The sequence below is a fragment of the Ananas comosus genome, linkage group 24, assembly GCF_001540865.1.
Source record: "Ananas comosus cultivar F153 linkage group 24, ASM154086v1, whole genome shotgun sequence".
Lineage (NCBI taxonomy): Eukaryota > Viridiplantae > Streptophyta > Magnoliopsida > Poales > Bromeliaceae > Ananas > Ananas comosus.
The window spans coordinates 3,764,011-3,780,261 of record NC_033644.1 but is presented as its reverse complement, the minus strand read 5'-3'; the positions used below and the strand labels follow the sequence as shown (position 1 = coordinate 3,780,261).

The following is a 16,251-nucleotide window of genomic DNA, read 5'->3' as shown; positions in this document are numbered from 1 at the left end:
TATTTCTGTTCACACTATTTCTTTAGCTGAGCCAAGCTGTTTAGCAGGTGGGAAGACCTTTTCTCCTTTATCATTTTTAGGTGCAGACAGTGGTAACTTACAAGGCAAGAGTATGCTGAGCCAACCTGCTGTATTGCAGAACTAACTGATCATCTAAAGGGAATTTGAAATCAACTTCAATACCATGTTAGCCAAAAGGACCGATAGATATTCCTTTTAACAACATATATTTCATCTGTTTCTAGGGATCATGTCATGGTGCTTCTCACCTTCTATTTGTGGCATTTAAAAGTCTTTGTGAGATCGTTCTTCAAGCGTTTCTATTACCCGGCAATTAGGCCTCAAAGAGCTAAATGAGTCAACGAAAACTCATTTGTCGTTTTTAACAGCTAATTCTAGTTACCCAATTAATTAATACGATGTTTTAGGTACGAGATTTTGAAACTGTGCACTAGGAATTGATTAATTGTCCCCTATTTTCTTTTCTAGAGGTTGCAATTGCCATTTGCTGCACACTTGGCGTCTACTCTTCTCGTCGATTAATTCATCACTAGTGTAGGGACTGGCGCGATGCAGATGCAGTGGATAAATCTCTGTAGAGTAACATGCCTCGAATTAAGATTTATCGGATCCGTACATAATCGCGCTATCAAAATTGGGGATCAACAACGATCGATCGATGAAATCGAGCTCAAGTAGGGATCGATCTTCATACCTCTCAATATATTTGATTTTGATCGCTTTTTTTCCTTTGATCGATCCTTCATGATCTCGCAAGAGATTGAGGAGAGAAGAGGCTGAAAAGGGGAAACAATTCTGCTCCGTGTCGTGTTCCCCGTCTCAATCTCGGTTGCGCCACCACCATGCCAAGAGATGTGGGGTGAGGGAAGGGAGAGAGAACGTATAAGGGGTTAAGGTAAAAGAGAAGTGAAATTTCAAATTAGATTTTGATGAGCTTAAAAAAAAAAAGAGGAATGCTTCAATACACCGGTTAAATTAAATCTAGCCGTTCATATTTGAGGGGCGAGATTGACTTTTGCATAATAGTTACCTGCTCAACAGGTAATCATTCGTAAGGGTAATATGGAAAAACAAATACAAGCTAATTACCAAATTTGATTAACCCTATACAAATATTTGTTTTCTTATTTAATTTTGTTACTTACCAAATTAGAAAGTGCTAATTTGATAAGTAATAAACATTTATTTAAACCTTATAATTGTGTACATTAAATTCAAATTTAATTTTAATTTTAATTTGTAAAACGAAAAAATTTTATGTTTAAATGAATAGTATATTTCAATTCAAATTGTTAATTTGATATTAAAACGACACGAAATTTCAAATATATTAACTTATTTTAAATTGTAAATTATGTTGTATTTATAAACATAATTTTTATTATTTATTTAAATTAAAGGCTTCTATTTTTAAAATTAAATTCAAGTGCTAATTTGATAAGTAATAAACCTTTATTTAAACTTTATAATTGTGTACATTAAATTCAAATTTAATTTTAATTTAAATTTTTAGAACGAAAAAATTTATGTTTAAATGAATAGTATATTTCAATTCAAATTGTAAATTTGATATTAAAACGACACGAAATTTCAAATATATTAACTTATTTTAATTGTAAATTATGTTGTATTTATAAACGTAATTTTTATTATTTATTTAAATTAAAGACTTCTATTTTTAAAATTAAATTCAAATTGTTCATTCGATAGTAAAAACAACATTAAAGTTTAAAAATATTGATTAAAATTAAATTTTAAATTTAGATTTAAATGTAGATTGGACATGGATTTCTCTCTCAACAAAGAAAAAAGGGTAAAATAGCTTCGAGGAAAATATCTGTGGGTGAAAAGTTTCTAAGAATAAAATGGGATATCTTACGAAATTACTAGAAGAGCAATATGAGAATGAAAATAGAAATTTACAAAAAAAGTCTTTCATACTAATTTTACATATGAGAAAATAATTTACCCTTGGTAGGAAGGTGACTGGTACCTATGGCAACAAAAGCCAGTCACCCTCTTAACTAAATGACATCTCTACCATTCATTTTAAAAAATTTAAAGGCCGAGATCTTTTTGGTGTATAGGAGCATTGCTCTAAAAGAAAAGCATGAAAACTGAAAAGATGGAATGGGAAACCACAAAGCTTTTGAAAGTTTTTTTCTACCGAAGAGACGGAAGGAAAAATGACACAGATGTTTAAAAGAGGCCAAGTTTAAAAGAAGGAGATGAGTAATAAAGGAGATGGATCCTACAACAATAGTTAAGATAAGCTTGCCACGTGGACAAAATTATGAGAGTTAAGATAAGCCTTCCAGTTGGACTCTCTCTCTCTATAGTCTCTTATTCAATTAGTTTACCTAACATCCTGTAATCAGTAATCCTAATAGAATAATTAATACACATTCATATTGATTGAGGATCACATAACTTCCGATGCAACAAATCTGTAGAATGGCTTTGTTGTAGAAGCATGCATATTGTGGGAGGATAAAGTGCTATGATTTAAGTGTTACTTTTTTTCTTTTAAAAAAATGCACTAAGATACAAAGAAGGAATCCAAGTTACTTGTGGATGATCTCCACCAAGATTCCCTTTGGTCCTTAAATTTTTAGTTCATCTCAATAGATTATAGATGGCTCAGACCTTTTCTTGTTGACCTAGTGAAGCCTTGTCATCACACTTCCATGCTAGATGATTAAAGAGCAATCCGTCATCACAGTTCGATGATTAGCACCGACCGTCCCTAGAGCAAGTGACAAAAGGTTTGATGGTTGGTATCTGAGATCCCAAGTTTGAATTCTCGTTGATTCACATTTCTAGCTAAGTTTATTTCTAAATGAAATAAACGAAGTGGGTAGCGTGTTACCTATCTCTAAAAAAAAAAAAGTTAACTTGTTGATTCGTCCAGAGCTATGATGCACAGATACTCCAAAACATAACCCGTACCCATATTCGATACGTATCAGATACGGATACGCGCCCGATACGCGCCTGATACGTATCGGATACGGGATTGAAGTATCTGGAATTTTTAAAAAATTTAAAAAAATCGGATACGGGTCGGATTCGTTGGGATACGGCAGGACACGTTTTGGGATACGGATGGACACGTTTCGGGATACGGGCGGGATACGTGAGACATATTATTGGGTCTAAACGGGTCGGATTTAAAAAGTTTTAAAAATACTCGCATCCAAAACCCTAAGGCTTCATTTGGTTCGGGTATAAGTAAGAACTAGTTATACTGGGGATAGGTACAAGTATGGGTTTTCATAGGAAGAAGGGTATTTTTTTGTTTGGATGAAAATGCGAGTATAAGCTGGAACTAGAAAAATTGTGTTTGGATGAAAATGTGAGTATAAGGTGGAATAGTTGGTAGTTATAAATAGAAAATAATGATATTACCCCTATAATTGAATTTAAAATTTTAAACTGAAAATTTTAAATTGAAAATTTTAACTTTTACATTTTAAATTTGAAATTAAATTTAAAATTTTAATTTTCAAAATTATAATTTTAAATATCTAATTTTAAATTTAAGACCAAATTTAAATTTGAAAGATATAAAATATCAATTTAAAATTTTAAAACTAAAATATCACATTTAAAATTTAAAATTTAAAATATCAAATTTAAAATTTAAACTTTAAAATTTTATATTTAAAATTATAAATTTAATTTTTAAAATTATAAATTCTAAATTTTAGAAATTTAAATTTAAAATAAATATATTATATATATATATATAAATATTATATATTTATATATATATTATATCATATATATATATATATATATATCTCTTGTACCGGGGGGTGGGAACAAGTGTTCCCACCCACTTGTTCCACCCCTGGGTGGGAACACTTGTTCCCACCCTATACCCGGTTGAACCGGGCAGCTGGGAATAAGTGTTCAGTGGGAACAAGTGTTCCCACCTACCGAAAATATTGTTTGGGTAGAAGAGGGGGGATAACCCCCTTATCCCCCCCTCTTGTACCCATTCCAAACACAGCCTAAGAAGCAAATAAAGCCCTATTCCGCTTTCTCTTTTGTTGCGAGAGGAAAGAGAAATACCGAGAGAGAGAGAAAGAGCGGAGAAATACCGAGAGAGCGAGAGCGGAGCGGTGGTCTTTCTCGCAGCGAGCAGCGGTGGTCTTCTTCGCAGCGAGCGGTAGCATCTTCCTCTCCCTCCTCCGCTCCCTCCTCCCTCCGCTCCCTCCCCTGTTCAACTTCACAACCTTTCAAGTTTCAACTCTCTCTCTCTCTCTCTCTCTTCTATATTTAACCCTATTGGGCTTTTAAATCTCTAATTTTCTTTTAAATACCATGAGCTTAGGTGTTTATTAGGGTTTAACTTTTGCTTTTCTTTTTTTTAATTGGCCAATTATGTTACTACTTACTAATCTACAAAGATTATACAAAATAACATAAAGTATTTTTTTTTCCTCTATCTTTTTAAATGTTAGTATATTTTTCTTTGATAAAATCTTAAAGATTTATATTTCACATACTAGAAGTCTAGAATCTTATATAGCTATACTATTTAATAGGCAAAAGATGAGTGCATGATTATTGAATACTAATTAGTGATTAGTTATTTTAGGAATGAATGTTTAATTGCATTGTATTTTAGGAACGAATCTTTAGGAATAAATCTTTTATTTTAGGAATGATTAGTTATTTTAGGAATGAATCTTAAAGAGGATCTCACATCACATATGTAATTGCATTATATTTTTTTATATTGAAATTGTATTTCGCTGTTTGTGCTTTATGTTGTTAACTTGTTATCAATAATGTTATATTAATTACATGTATTTATTTATCTTGACATGCATAGGATTATAGAAAATGAATAGTGAGAGTCAAGTTTCTACCGATGGTAGCGGTAGCGGTACAGCAGGTAGTGCTAGTGGTAGTTCAAGTAGTATTAATGATAATACTCCATTATGGAAGTATGTAAAAAAGGTGAAAAAGTTAGGGGATAGTGGAGGAAACATGAGGTTCGAATGCAATTTTTGCAAACAAGTTTATAACGGATCGTATTATAGGGTCAAAGCCCATTTGTTGAGAATTTCAGAACAAGGAATCAAAAGTTGCTCTAAGGTTACTAGTGATAATATTGCGGAGATGAAAAGACTTGTTGAAAAGATAGAATTAAGGTTAAAGAATTCTATACCTAAACAAGTTCCTTTGCCAAAAACTATTACCAAATCTTCTAACACAAGTATAGAGAGTATGGGGGTGCAATCTTTCGAGCCAAGAAAAATAAGGGAAACATCAACTCGTGAAACAGCTCTAGAGAAGTCTTTCAACGTGGCGGCTCGAAACCAGCTACATTGTGAGATTGCTAGAATATTTTATTCCAGTGGTTTGCCCTTTAATCTTGCAAGAAATCCTTATTATGTTAGCTCCTATACTTTTGCGGCTAGTCATAATATTTCAGGTTATATACCTCTCAATTATAATATGTTGAGAACTAGTCTTCTTTAACAAGAAAGAACAAATATTGAGAGGTTATTGGAGCCTATAAAAAGCACTTGGAGGGAGAAGGGTTTAAGCATTGTATGTGATGGATGGACCGATGCACAAAGAAGGCCGTTGATCAACTTTTTGGCCGTAACAGAGAGTGGACCGATGTTCCTAAAAGTGGTTAATTGCGAAGGGGAATATAAGGATAAATATTTTATTGCTAGCATGATTTCAAAAGTTGTTGAAGAGGTTGGACCCCAAAATGTGGTTCAAGTGATAACGGATAATGCTTCCGTGTGCAAAGCGGCGTGAATGTTGATTGAAGCGCAATTTCCTTCAATATTTTGGACTCCTTGTGTTGTGCACACATTGAACCTTACATTAAAAAATATTTGTGCGGCTAAGAATACCGATGCCAATGAAATTACTTTTGATGAATGTAGTTGGATTACTATCATAGCGGAGGATGTAGCATGCATCAAGAATTTTATCTTGAATCATTCCATGAGGTTGGCAATATTTAATGAGTTTGTCAACTTGAAAATGCTTGCGGTGGCCGAGACTCGATTCGCTTCGGTAATTGTCATGCTAAGAAGATTCAAGCAAATCAAACGGGGTCTCCAAAATATGGTCGTTAGTGACAAATGGGCTAGCTATAAGGAGGATGATGTGGGGAAAGCACAATTTGTAAAAGATAGAATTCTCAATGACTTGTGGTGGGATCAAATTAACTATATTCTTTCTTTTACCGAACCTATATATGAGATGCTTCGGATTGCCGATACCGACAAGCCTTGCTTACATTTAATGTATGAAACTTGGGACTCCATGATAGAAAAGGTGAAAGTTGCTATATATAGGCGTGAAGGAAAGAAAGAAGACGAGGAATCATCATTTTATTCCGTTGTGCACAAAATTTTGATTGACCGATGGGCTAAAAGCAATACTCCACTTCATTGCTTGGCACATTCTTTGAACCCTAGGTAATTTTTTTCCCCTAAACCTTATGTATACTTTTGTTCATTTGTATTTTGTAATACAACTATCATATCCTAATTTTTATTTTTCTTATATTCATTAGATACTATAGCTCATCGTGGCTTAATGAGGATCCAAATCGAGTTCCTCCGCATAGGGATTTGGAGATATCAAAGATGAGAAACAAGTGCTTAAAAAGATTTTTTCCAAATAATGAAGAAAGAAGAGTTGTAAATGAGGAGTTTGCAAATTTTTTCACTGTCGGAGAGGGATTTGATGAGCACGACTCTATTGGAGATAGGGGAGTTCTTGACCCAAAGAAGTGGTGGGGTCATCCATGGTGCGGCAGCATCTATGCTCCAAAATTTGGCCCTAAAGTTACTTGGCCAATCTTGCTCCTCTTCATGTTGCGAGCGGAATTGGAGTACCTACTCATTCATTCACTCCATGAAGAGGAATAAGATTACGCCACAACGAGCCGAAGATTTAGTATATGTACATACTAATCTTCGCCTTTTATCAAGGAGGGCTCCAGAATATATAAAAGGAGAGACCAAGATTTGGGATGTTGGAGGAGATTCTTTCGACACATTTGATAGTGTTGGTCTTCTTGAAATTGCAAATCTTTCACTTGATGAGCCAGATTTGGAGAGTGTGGTATTTATTGAAGATTCAAGTGAGAATGAAACTGAACCAAATTGAAGTCTTTTGATGAAAACCCTCTCCTTTTCTTTTTGTTGTTTTGGATGTGGACTATGCTTGTATGTAAGTCGTAAGATGTAATGATGAATATCATGATGTTTTGTGGTAACTAGTAAGTGAATGATTGAATAGAAATACTATATTTGTTTTATTTTTACTCATTTGTTTATTTTTTATATTTCAATACGTCATGATATATTATCAATGTAAATTTATTATACATATTATCAATGTAATTTATTATACATATTAAAATAATATTTTATTTAAGTACTCCCGGCGTATCGTATCCTAGAGTTTTGGGACAATGCCGTATCGCCGTGTCCGTATCGTGTCGTATCCGTATCCCCGTATCCGTATCCGTGCCAGAGACATCTTAATTAACATTTGGTACGCTCATATGAGCAAAAGTATTTATCCGCCCAATATTAGCATATGCTTCTTTTTATGTTAAAACTTAGAAAAGTTGCATATCCTATTTTGCACTCTAATCATTAGGTAAATAATATCAGAGAAAAGGGTTTAGTGTATATTATATATGTTCAACAACTTTATTTGATGTCCTATCACCAAATCAAAGTAGAAGAATGTATGGCTTTGTACTTTTAAAAATGCACTACAACTTGGACATGTTTGGTTGTTTGAAAATAATCAAAGTAAGTTTTTTTTTTTATAAAAGTGAATTTTACAAAAGTAACTTTTGATTCTATTGTTTGGTTTGCTACAAGATAACAAATAGAAAATTATAGTTTTGTGGTTTCGATTGTTTGATTATTTCATTATAAATAAAAAAGTAAAGATATAAACAAGCGACTTATGCTTGTAATTTAAATTTAAGCATATTCAAAATCCAAACTTAAATCTGAGTTAAATTAATAATTAAAATTTAAGAAATATCAAATAAATTTGTAATTTGAATTTAAAATTTAAGTTATAACTCATAAGTGAGATTAAATTCTAAAATTAAATTTCAACTTAAAAATTTAAATTTGGAATTCAAGTTTCAAAAGATAATTTGAATATATAGTCCAAAACAATTTGAATTCAAAGTTCGAATTGAAGTTCAGGGCTAAAAATAATTTATTTAAATTTTAAATTTAAATATTTAAATTTTAATTTTAATTTTAATTTAGAATTTAATACTAGAATTTAAATTTAAATATAAATTTACACTTAAGTTTTAAGTTTAATACTAAATTTGCAAATTTGAATTTATAAAATTTTGTGTTGAATTTGAAACGACAAATAAAATTCTAAATGTGACAAAATTGATGATTTCAATTCATATTTAAGTTGAAATTCAACACTAAAAATAAATTCAAAATTTAAAGTTTGAGAGCAAATATAATCTTTTAGATAAGCTCTTCATTTTGGCTACTTTGAAATTTTTTGGCCAAAGTTCAAAAAGTGAAATTAGTGAATACTCACTTTTACAACCATTTTTATAAAGTGACTTTTATATTCCTTTCACAAACTAAACAATCGATAAAACATCGAAACTAATACTTTTGGTGCTTCATTTTTGGTCAATCAAACATGCCCAACTTAAAGTTTCTCACTCTCTCTTTCTCTCTCTTAATGGATTCAGTGCTTAATGTTTGTTGCAATATTACTAAGTTTTCTATGAATTGACTTTTGCAACTCATAGATATAAATAAATAAAGTAAACATATTGGTTATCATGCTCTCCACATACTCGAATTTGAAATTTTCAACTCTAACTATTATTTTCTCAATAAGTCAAATCTAAATTGAAAACTCCTTAATTAGTAATGGTATTTTTCTTATTTTTTAATTAATTTCATAGTAAAATTATAGCAATGCAGTTACCATATTAAACACAACCATTTCCAAACTTATATAATCCATTGCATATTTAATTGTAAATTGCAAATATTGCAAAGCAAGAAAAAAAACAAAAAAAGTAAAATTTATTGATATTTCAAGTCTATGCAGTAGCTATATTGCATGTTTTATAGACAAATTAATCATACCAAATTTACAAATGGGTACTATATATACGAGTTTGGTTATGGTGCTTTTAAAAGCACAAAGCACTTGGTGCTTGTAAGTTTTCTATCGTTAGATCTATTTCTTTGATTATTTCTACTCGTTAGATCATACTATTCAACCAACCATTCACTCAACCCTAGGGGATCACTATCATCCTGCACATCTCTTAATCCAAGGGCCGAAAATCTGCAAGCACAAATGAAATAATACTTTTAAAAGTATAGGAGCTCAATTACTATATATATCACCTAACTTTCTAATCTTCGATGAACAAGTTATAATGTCATAACCTAATATATGTTCTAAGAAAAGGGAGATATTGATTTAATGAGTTTATAAACCATATAGAATTCAAAACAAAAAGTTTCAATTGTAATGAAGTCTTATATGAGTTCGCTTTTAGAGCGTTAGGTTCTTGTCAGTCTTAAACTTTTTGAATGCAAAAAGCCCATGTGGTGCTTGGAATGGAATTGTATTAATTTAGAAATAGAGTACAATATTTTTGGCTGAAGTTGGCTAAGGCTCACTACTATTTATAGGCCTTTTGCCACCACAGGATACAAATGTTTGAAGTGAAAAAAAAGAAAAAACTCCTAATCATAATCGAAACCGATTAGATTCAGACTCAAACAATTTTGATAGGTCTCATGTTGATCAGAAAATCTTAGGGCCAATAATTTAAATTCATAATAGGCCCATTCATAAATGTGAATTAATGGGCCTCATGAAAGCCCTTTAAAATTTTAGGCCTATACAATAATACGGGCCTTATCTCAGCCCAATGAATATTTGTGCTCAATAAGTTTCATCAAAGTGGGGCCCAATTTCAACCCAATTCATGGGATCACGGTCCACATTTTCACCCACGTTTGAAAATTCAATTTCGAATATCATATTCAAATTCAATTTTAAATTTTTAAACCCCCAACCAACTAGAAAATATCTGCTATCCCACAACCGATTTGAAATTCAATTTCGAATTTCGAATCTCCAACCAACTCCCAAAATATCTCTCAACCGACATCCGTTCGAATTTTCAATACCTATCCATCCTACAACCTATTCAAAATTCAATTTCGAATTTCAAATCTCTAACCAACTCCCAAAATATCTCTTAACCAATTCGAAATTTGAATACCTATCCATCCAACAACCCATTCAAAATTCGATTTCAAATTTTGAATCCCGAACCAACTCCAAAAATATCTTCCAACTATCCAACAACCAATTCAAAATTCAATTTCGAATTTTGAATCCCCAACCAACTTCAAAAATATCCAACAACCGATTCAAAATTCAATTTTGAATTTCGAATCCCAAATCAATTCCCAAAATATCCTCCAACCATCCAACAACTGATTCAAAATTCAATTTCGAATTTCGAATACCCAACCAATCCTCAAAATATCCTCCAACCATCCAACAACTGATTCAAAATTCGATTTCAAATTTTGAATCCCCAACCAACCCCCGAATTATCTTCCAACCAACTACAACAAACGATTCAAAATTCGATTTCGAATTTCGAATTCCCAACCAACCCCAAAATATCTTCCAACCAACCACAACAACCGATTCAAAATTCGATTTCAAATTTCGAATTTTTAAATCTCTCGCCACCCCTCCTATTATAAATATGAGAATCGAAATCAAACATCGGAAGATAGATGGAGAAGAGAAAAAAATAGATAAATTGCTACACACGTTCCGACATATAAAAAAAAAAAATCAAAGGAGGAGAGATCGCCGAGCCGCGGAAAGGAGGAGAGATCGCCGAGCCGCAAAAAAGAGGAAAGATCGCCAAGCTGCTTCATCCGATCCGTCATCTTATCAATAGGTAAAGAAAAAAAAAAAAAGATATCTTTTCTCCCCCTCTTTTTTTTTTTTTTAGGTCCTGCTACCGTAGTCATCCATACCGTTTAGACGACTTCGATAGGAAAGTGGAGGGAGCCAATGGCTTCCCGTTTCTTCTGACCTCTCACTACCCCATTTGAAGCCGTTGATTGATGGAATGGGTGATCTACATTGCGCGACCACCCCTAGCACCGATGGTGTTATACTTTCGAAAGAAGAGGGGAGGGGAATCAAAGATTCTCTGTTTCTTCGGACCCTTCAACATCATTCGAAAATGTCAAATCAATCTGCCGGCTTACAAATCCCAGCCACCGACATCATCTTCACCGTCGTTATCTCCAGCATCGCCGGTTCAGTATTTTCGAAAGAAGAGGGGAGGGGAATCAAAGATTTTTCGTTTCTTCGGATCCTTCAATCTCTTTTGAAAAGATCGAACCAAATTCACCGGCCGAACAGATCCGCGCCACCGATATCATCTTCACCGCCGTCATCTCCAACATCGTCGGTTCGGTATTTTCGAAAGAAGGTGGGAGGGGAATCAAAGATTTCCCGTTTCTTCGGACCCTTCAATCCCTTTCGAGAACATTGAATCAATCCACCAAACTCCCAAACCGGCTCAGATTCAATCCAAACCAAAATCAAATGGGAATTTTTTCGGACCCTAAATCAAATCAAGATCAAAACGGGGATTTCTTCGAACCTCAAATCGAAATCAAACGGGGATTTCTTCGGACCCCAAACCAAATCAGAACCAAAACGGGAATTTCTTCGGACCCCAAATCGAAATCAAAACGAGAATTTCTTCGGACCCCAAATCGAAATCAAACGGGGATTTCTTCGGACCCCAAACCAAATCAGAACCAAAACGGGAATTTCTTAGGACCCCAAATCGAAATCAAACGGGAATTTCTTCGGACCTCAAATCCAATTGCAAAGCCAAGACGGGGATTTTTTCGGATCTCAAATCAAATTAGAACCAAACGGGAATTTCTTCGGACCCCAAATTGAAATCAAGCGGGAATTTCTTCGGACCCCAAATCAAATTGCAAAATCAAAAGGGGATTTCTTCAGACCCCAAATTGAATTGTAAAATCAAAAGAGAATTTCTACGTACCCCAAATCGAATTGCAAAATCAAAAGGGGATTTCTTCGGATCCCAAATCGAATTGCAAAATCAAAAGGGGATTTTTTCGGACCTCAAATCGAATTGCAAAATCAAAAGAGGATTTCTTCGGACCCCAAATCGAATTTCCTCGAACCCGAAATAGAATTGAAAAGAAAACGAAGTTCACATAAAAGCCCAAACCCAAAATCCAAATCAAGCTCAAAATCCAAATCCAAAATCAAATCAATCCACAAATAAGAAATCCAAATCCAAATCAGTCCACAAATAGAAGCCAAACCCAAATCCAAATTCAAACCAAATTAGTCCACAAATAAAACCCAAATTCAAATCCAAAACCAAATCGGTCCACAAATAAAACCCAAATCCAAATCCAAATCAGTCTACAAATAGAACTCAAACCCAAAACCCATGTCAAGTCCACAAATAAAATCCAAACTCAATCCAAACCAAGTCCACGTAAAAAACCCAAACCTAAAACCGAAATCAAGAATCCAACTTGGACTCATGAACCCAAATTCCTTGAATCATGAATCAAATCTTATACCCAAGGTCATATATCAAAAACCCAAGTTCATGAACCAAATTTCATGAACCGTAAACCAAATCTCATAAACCAAATCCCATAGACCATGAACAAAACCTCAAAGTTCATGAGCCATGAACCAAGTCCATAAACCAAGTTCATGAACCAAATGAATCAAGTTCATGAACCATGAACCAAGTCCATAAACCAAGTTCATATACCAAATCCATGAACCATATCCAAGTTCGTGAACCAAACACCACGAACCATACCCAAGTTCATAAACCAAATCCCATGAACCATAAACCAAGTTCGTGAACCAAACACCACGAACCATACCCAAGTTCGTGAACCAAACCCTATAAACTATGAACCAAGTTCGTGAACCAAACACCACTAACAATGAATCAAGTTCGTGAACCAAACACCACGAACCATACCCAAGTTCATGAACTAAATCCCATAAACCATGAACCAAGTTCATGAAGCTTACCCAAGTTCGTGAACCAAACACCGTAAACCATACCTAAGTCCCATAAGCCATGAATCAAGTTCGTGAACTAAACACCACGAACCATACCCAAGTCCCATAAACCATGAACCAAGTTCGTGAACCAAACACCACGAACCATATCCAAGTTCATGAACCAAATTCATGAACCATACACTATATCCCATGAACCATGTCCAAGTTCATGAACCATACACCATGAACCCATAAACCATACACCAAGTTCATGAACCAAATCTCATGAACCATGAACCAAATGCCATAAACTATATCTAAGTTCATGAACCAAATCCCATGAACCATATCAAATGCCATAAACTATATCTAAGTTCACGAACCAAATCTCATGAACCATACAATCATACACCAAGTTCATGAACCCGTAAACCATACCCAAGTTCACGAACCAAATCTCATGAACCGTAAACCAAGTTCATGAACCAAATAAACCAAGTTCATGAATCATGAACCAAGTCCATGAATCATGAACCAAGTCCATAAACCAAGTTCATATACTAAACCCATGAACCATATCCAAGTTCATGAAACAAATCCAAGACTCAAATCTCATGAACCATACAACCATACACCAAGTTCATGAACCATAACCAAACCTCATGAACAATACACCAAGTTTATGAACCATAAACCAAACCCCAAACCCCATGAACCATACACCAAGTTCATGAACCCAATCCCATAAACCATACCCGAGTTCATGAACTAAATATCATGAATCATACAGCAAACCTTATGAGACAGAAACCTCATGAACTATACACCACATCCCATGAACCAAATCTCATACGCCAAACCTTATGAGCCATATACCAAACCTCATGAACCATATACCAAATCCTATGAGCCATGTACCAAACTATATCCAAATCTTATGAACCACATGAACTATATCTTAACCTCATGAACTGAATCATGTTCAAATCCTATATACCCAAATCTCATGAACAAATATCCAAATCTTATGAACCAATACCCAAATTTCATGCCCAAAGTTCATCATGAACCTTTTTTTTACTCTAGCTCATATACCTAGAGTGAAAATTAAATATCGACTACCCCTAATACATATACTTAGGGCTAAGTCAATCGTCTTAGCAAATATAACTAAGGCAAAATCATCTCCAAATCGACAGAGTTCTAAATTATGTACTTAGAATTCAGTCAAATGATATCAAATTTATTCGAACTCTAACACATATACTTAGAGTTCATCTGACTAACCCTTTATACATATCCTTTAGGGTCTAGTCAACCTTTTGCTCTAGCACATATATCTAGAGTCGAAGTCAAACTAAGCTTGACTGGTCCTAACACATACACTTTGGGTCTAGTCAACCTTTTGCTCTAGCATATCTACCTAGAGTAAAATCCATACCAAATTGAGCCCTAATACATATACTAAGAGCTCATGCAAATCAAATCCGACGAACCTTAACGCAATACCTTAGGGCTTAGTCAGATCCTTACTTTAGAACATATAAGTAGAGTGAAAAATATATTAAACTCGGTTAATCCTGATACTTACACTCATAAATTAGCCACTCCCTACTTTCGGATAATATCAAATCCGACCTATCTCAATACATATATTTGGGGTATGGACACATCTCCACCTTGGAATATACGACCAAAGTGAATATAATCGAACTCTAAGGCATATACTTAGAGCCAATTAGACTCTAATACATAGAGTTTAATATCGACTAGATCTTAACACATATACTTAGGACCTAGTCAATTTCAAATCCAACTGAATCCTAATACATATACTTAGGATTCAATAAATCAAGATAAGATTCATCCCACCCTCTCCATGAAGGTCTCTTAATCGAAGGTACCCCAATCTACAGCGAGTAATTAACAATAGATGCTTGCATCTATTGGAAGCCATGGACCTGCAATACCTGATACCCATATACGTATAAATACTAATCTGAATCATGAATACTACCCTACGGCCAAAATCCATCGACCCTGCGAGGTGCGTCATTCGTGGTGGCAGACAAAAAATAAAAAGGCACAAAGTGGCGCAAAGGTAGAAGCCAAAAGGGGAGGCCACAACTTCTAATTACTATATTTATAGCTTCTAGAAAATGTAAGGTGACCTATCACTCTTCGGCTTTCCACCTATAGTTTCGAGCTTTCAGAGTAGTTTTTGGAAGGATTCAGCTAAACCTCCAAAAATTGTCCCTTTTTGGAGTTTAATTGATTGCAAAATAGGATAGGTAGGTAAGAAAATTCTAAGTTCCAAGACAACCTCTCCTACCTAATGTGCGGGCGTCCTCGTCCTTTTTCTCCCAGCTAGCCTTACCGTGCAAAAGATCATTCCACTCACTAGGTACTTTATGCTTGATAGAAGTATACGACTTCATATAGTGCCGGTGCCTTGTCAAAAGACGTGGTCTGGTGCTTGGAATGCGTTGGGCACGTCGCCGTTCGGATTTTCCACATCCTAATGGTATGGCCTCAAGCAGCTAACATGCAAGACTAGATGAATCTGCAAGTTAAAACGCAATTGCAGCTTGTAAGCCACCTTGCCTACTCGTTTGGTGATAGTGAATGGGCCCTCGAACTTGAGCAATAACCCCCGGTATGCCTTGTGCAAAGCTTTGAACTGTTGGGGCTACAGCTTGACCAAGACTTGGTTACTCTTAGTGAACTCTAGGGGCCGTTGCTTTTCATTAGCCTACTATTTCATCCTTTGGGTTGCTTTCTCTAGGTAGGCTCTTGCAATGTCTCATTTCTCTTACAAGTTCATGGCAAATTGGAGAATCGCAGGCTATATGTGGTATGAGCAGTTGTCTTGCTGCCACTTGCTTGAGTGGGCTGTGGTTTGACAACTCATCGTCTCACAAATTGCAAGAAAACTGAGCCACAATGAGATGGTACACTCGATGCTTATAGTTTGCACTCACGTAGTGTTGGAGGTACTCTCTCAACTAAGTATTCACTTGCTCAGATTGTTCGTCCGTCCGTGGGTGGAAGCTAGTGGAGAGGAGCAACTTTAACCATAAGATTTGGAACACC

At 34.6% G+C, this 16,251-nt stretch overlaps 1 protein-coding gene across 2 annotated transcripts; it reads left to right on the top strand.

The window, feature by feature from the left end:
• On the top strand, positions 3,911–7,248 carry LOC109728792. Of its 2 annotated transcripts, none has more exons than XR_002221106.1 (2): positions 3,911–4,195; positions 6,578–7,248. XR_002221106.1 is itself a non-coding variant. In XM_020259322.1 (2 exons), exons 1-2 carry the CDS (start codon positions 5,809–5,811, stop codon positions 6,933–6,935), a joined length of 1,029 nt encoding a protein of 342 aa, XP_020114911.1. In that variant the 5' UTR covers positions 5,531–5,808; the 3' UTR covers positions 6,936–7,248. The 2 variants fall into 2 exon arrangements, 1 of the variants encoding a protein (XP_020114911.1); XM_020259322.1 differs by lacking the exon at positions 3,911–4,195 and adding an exon at positions 5,531–6,479.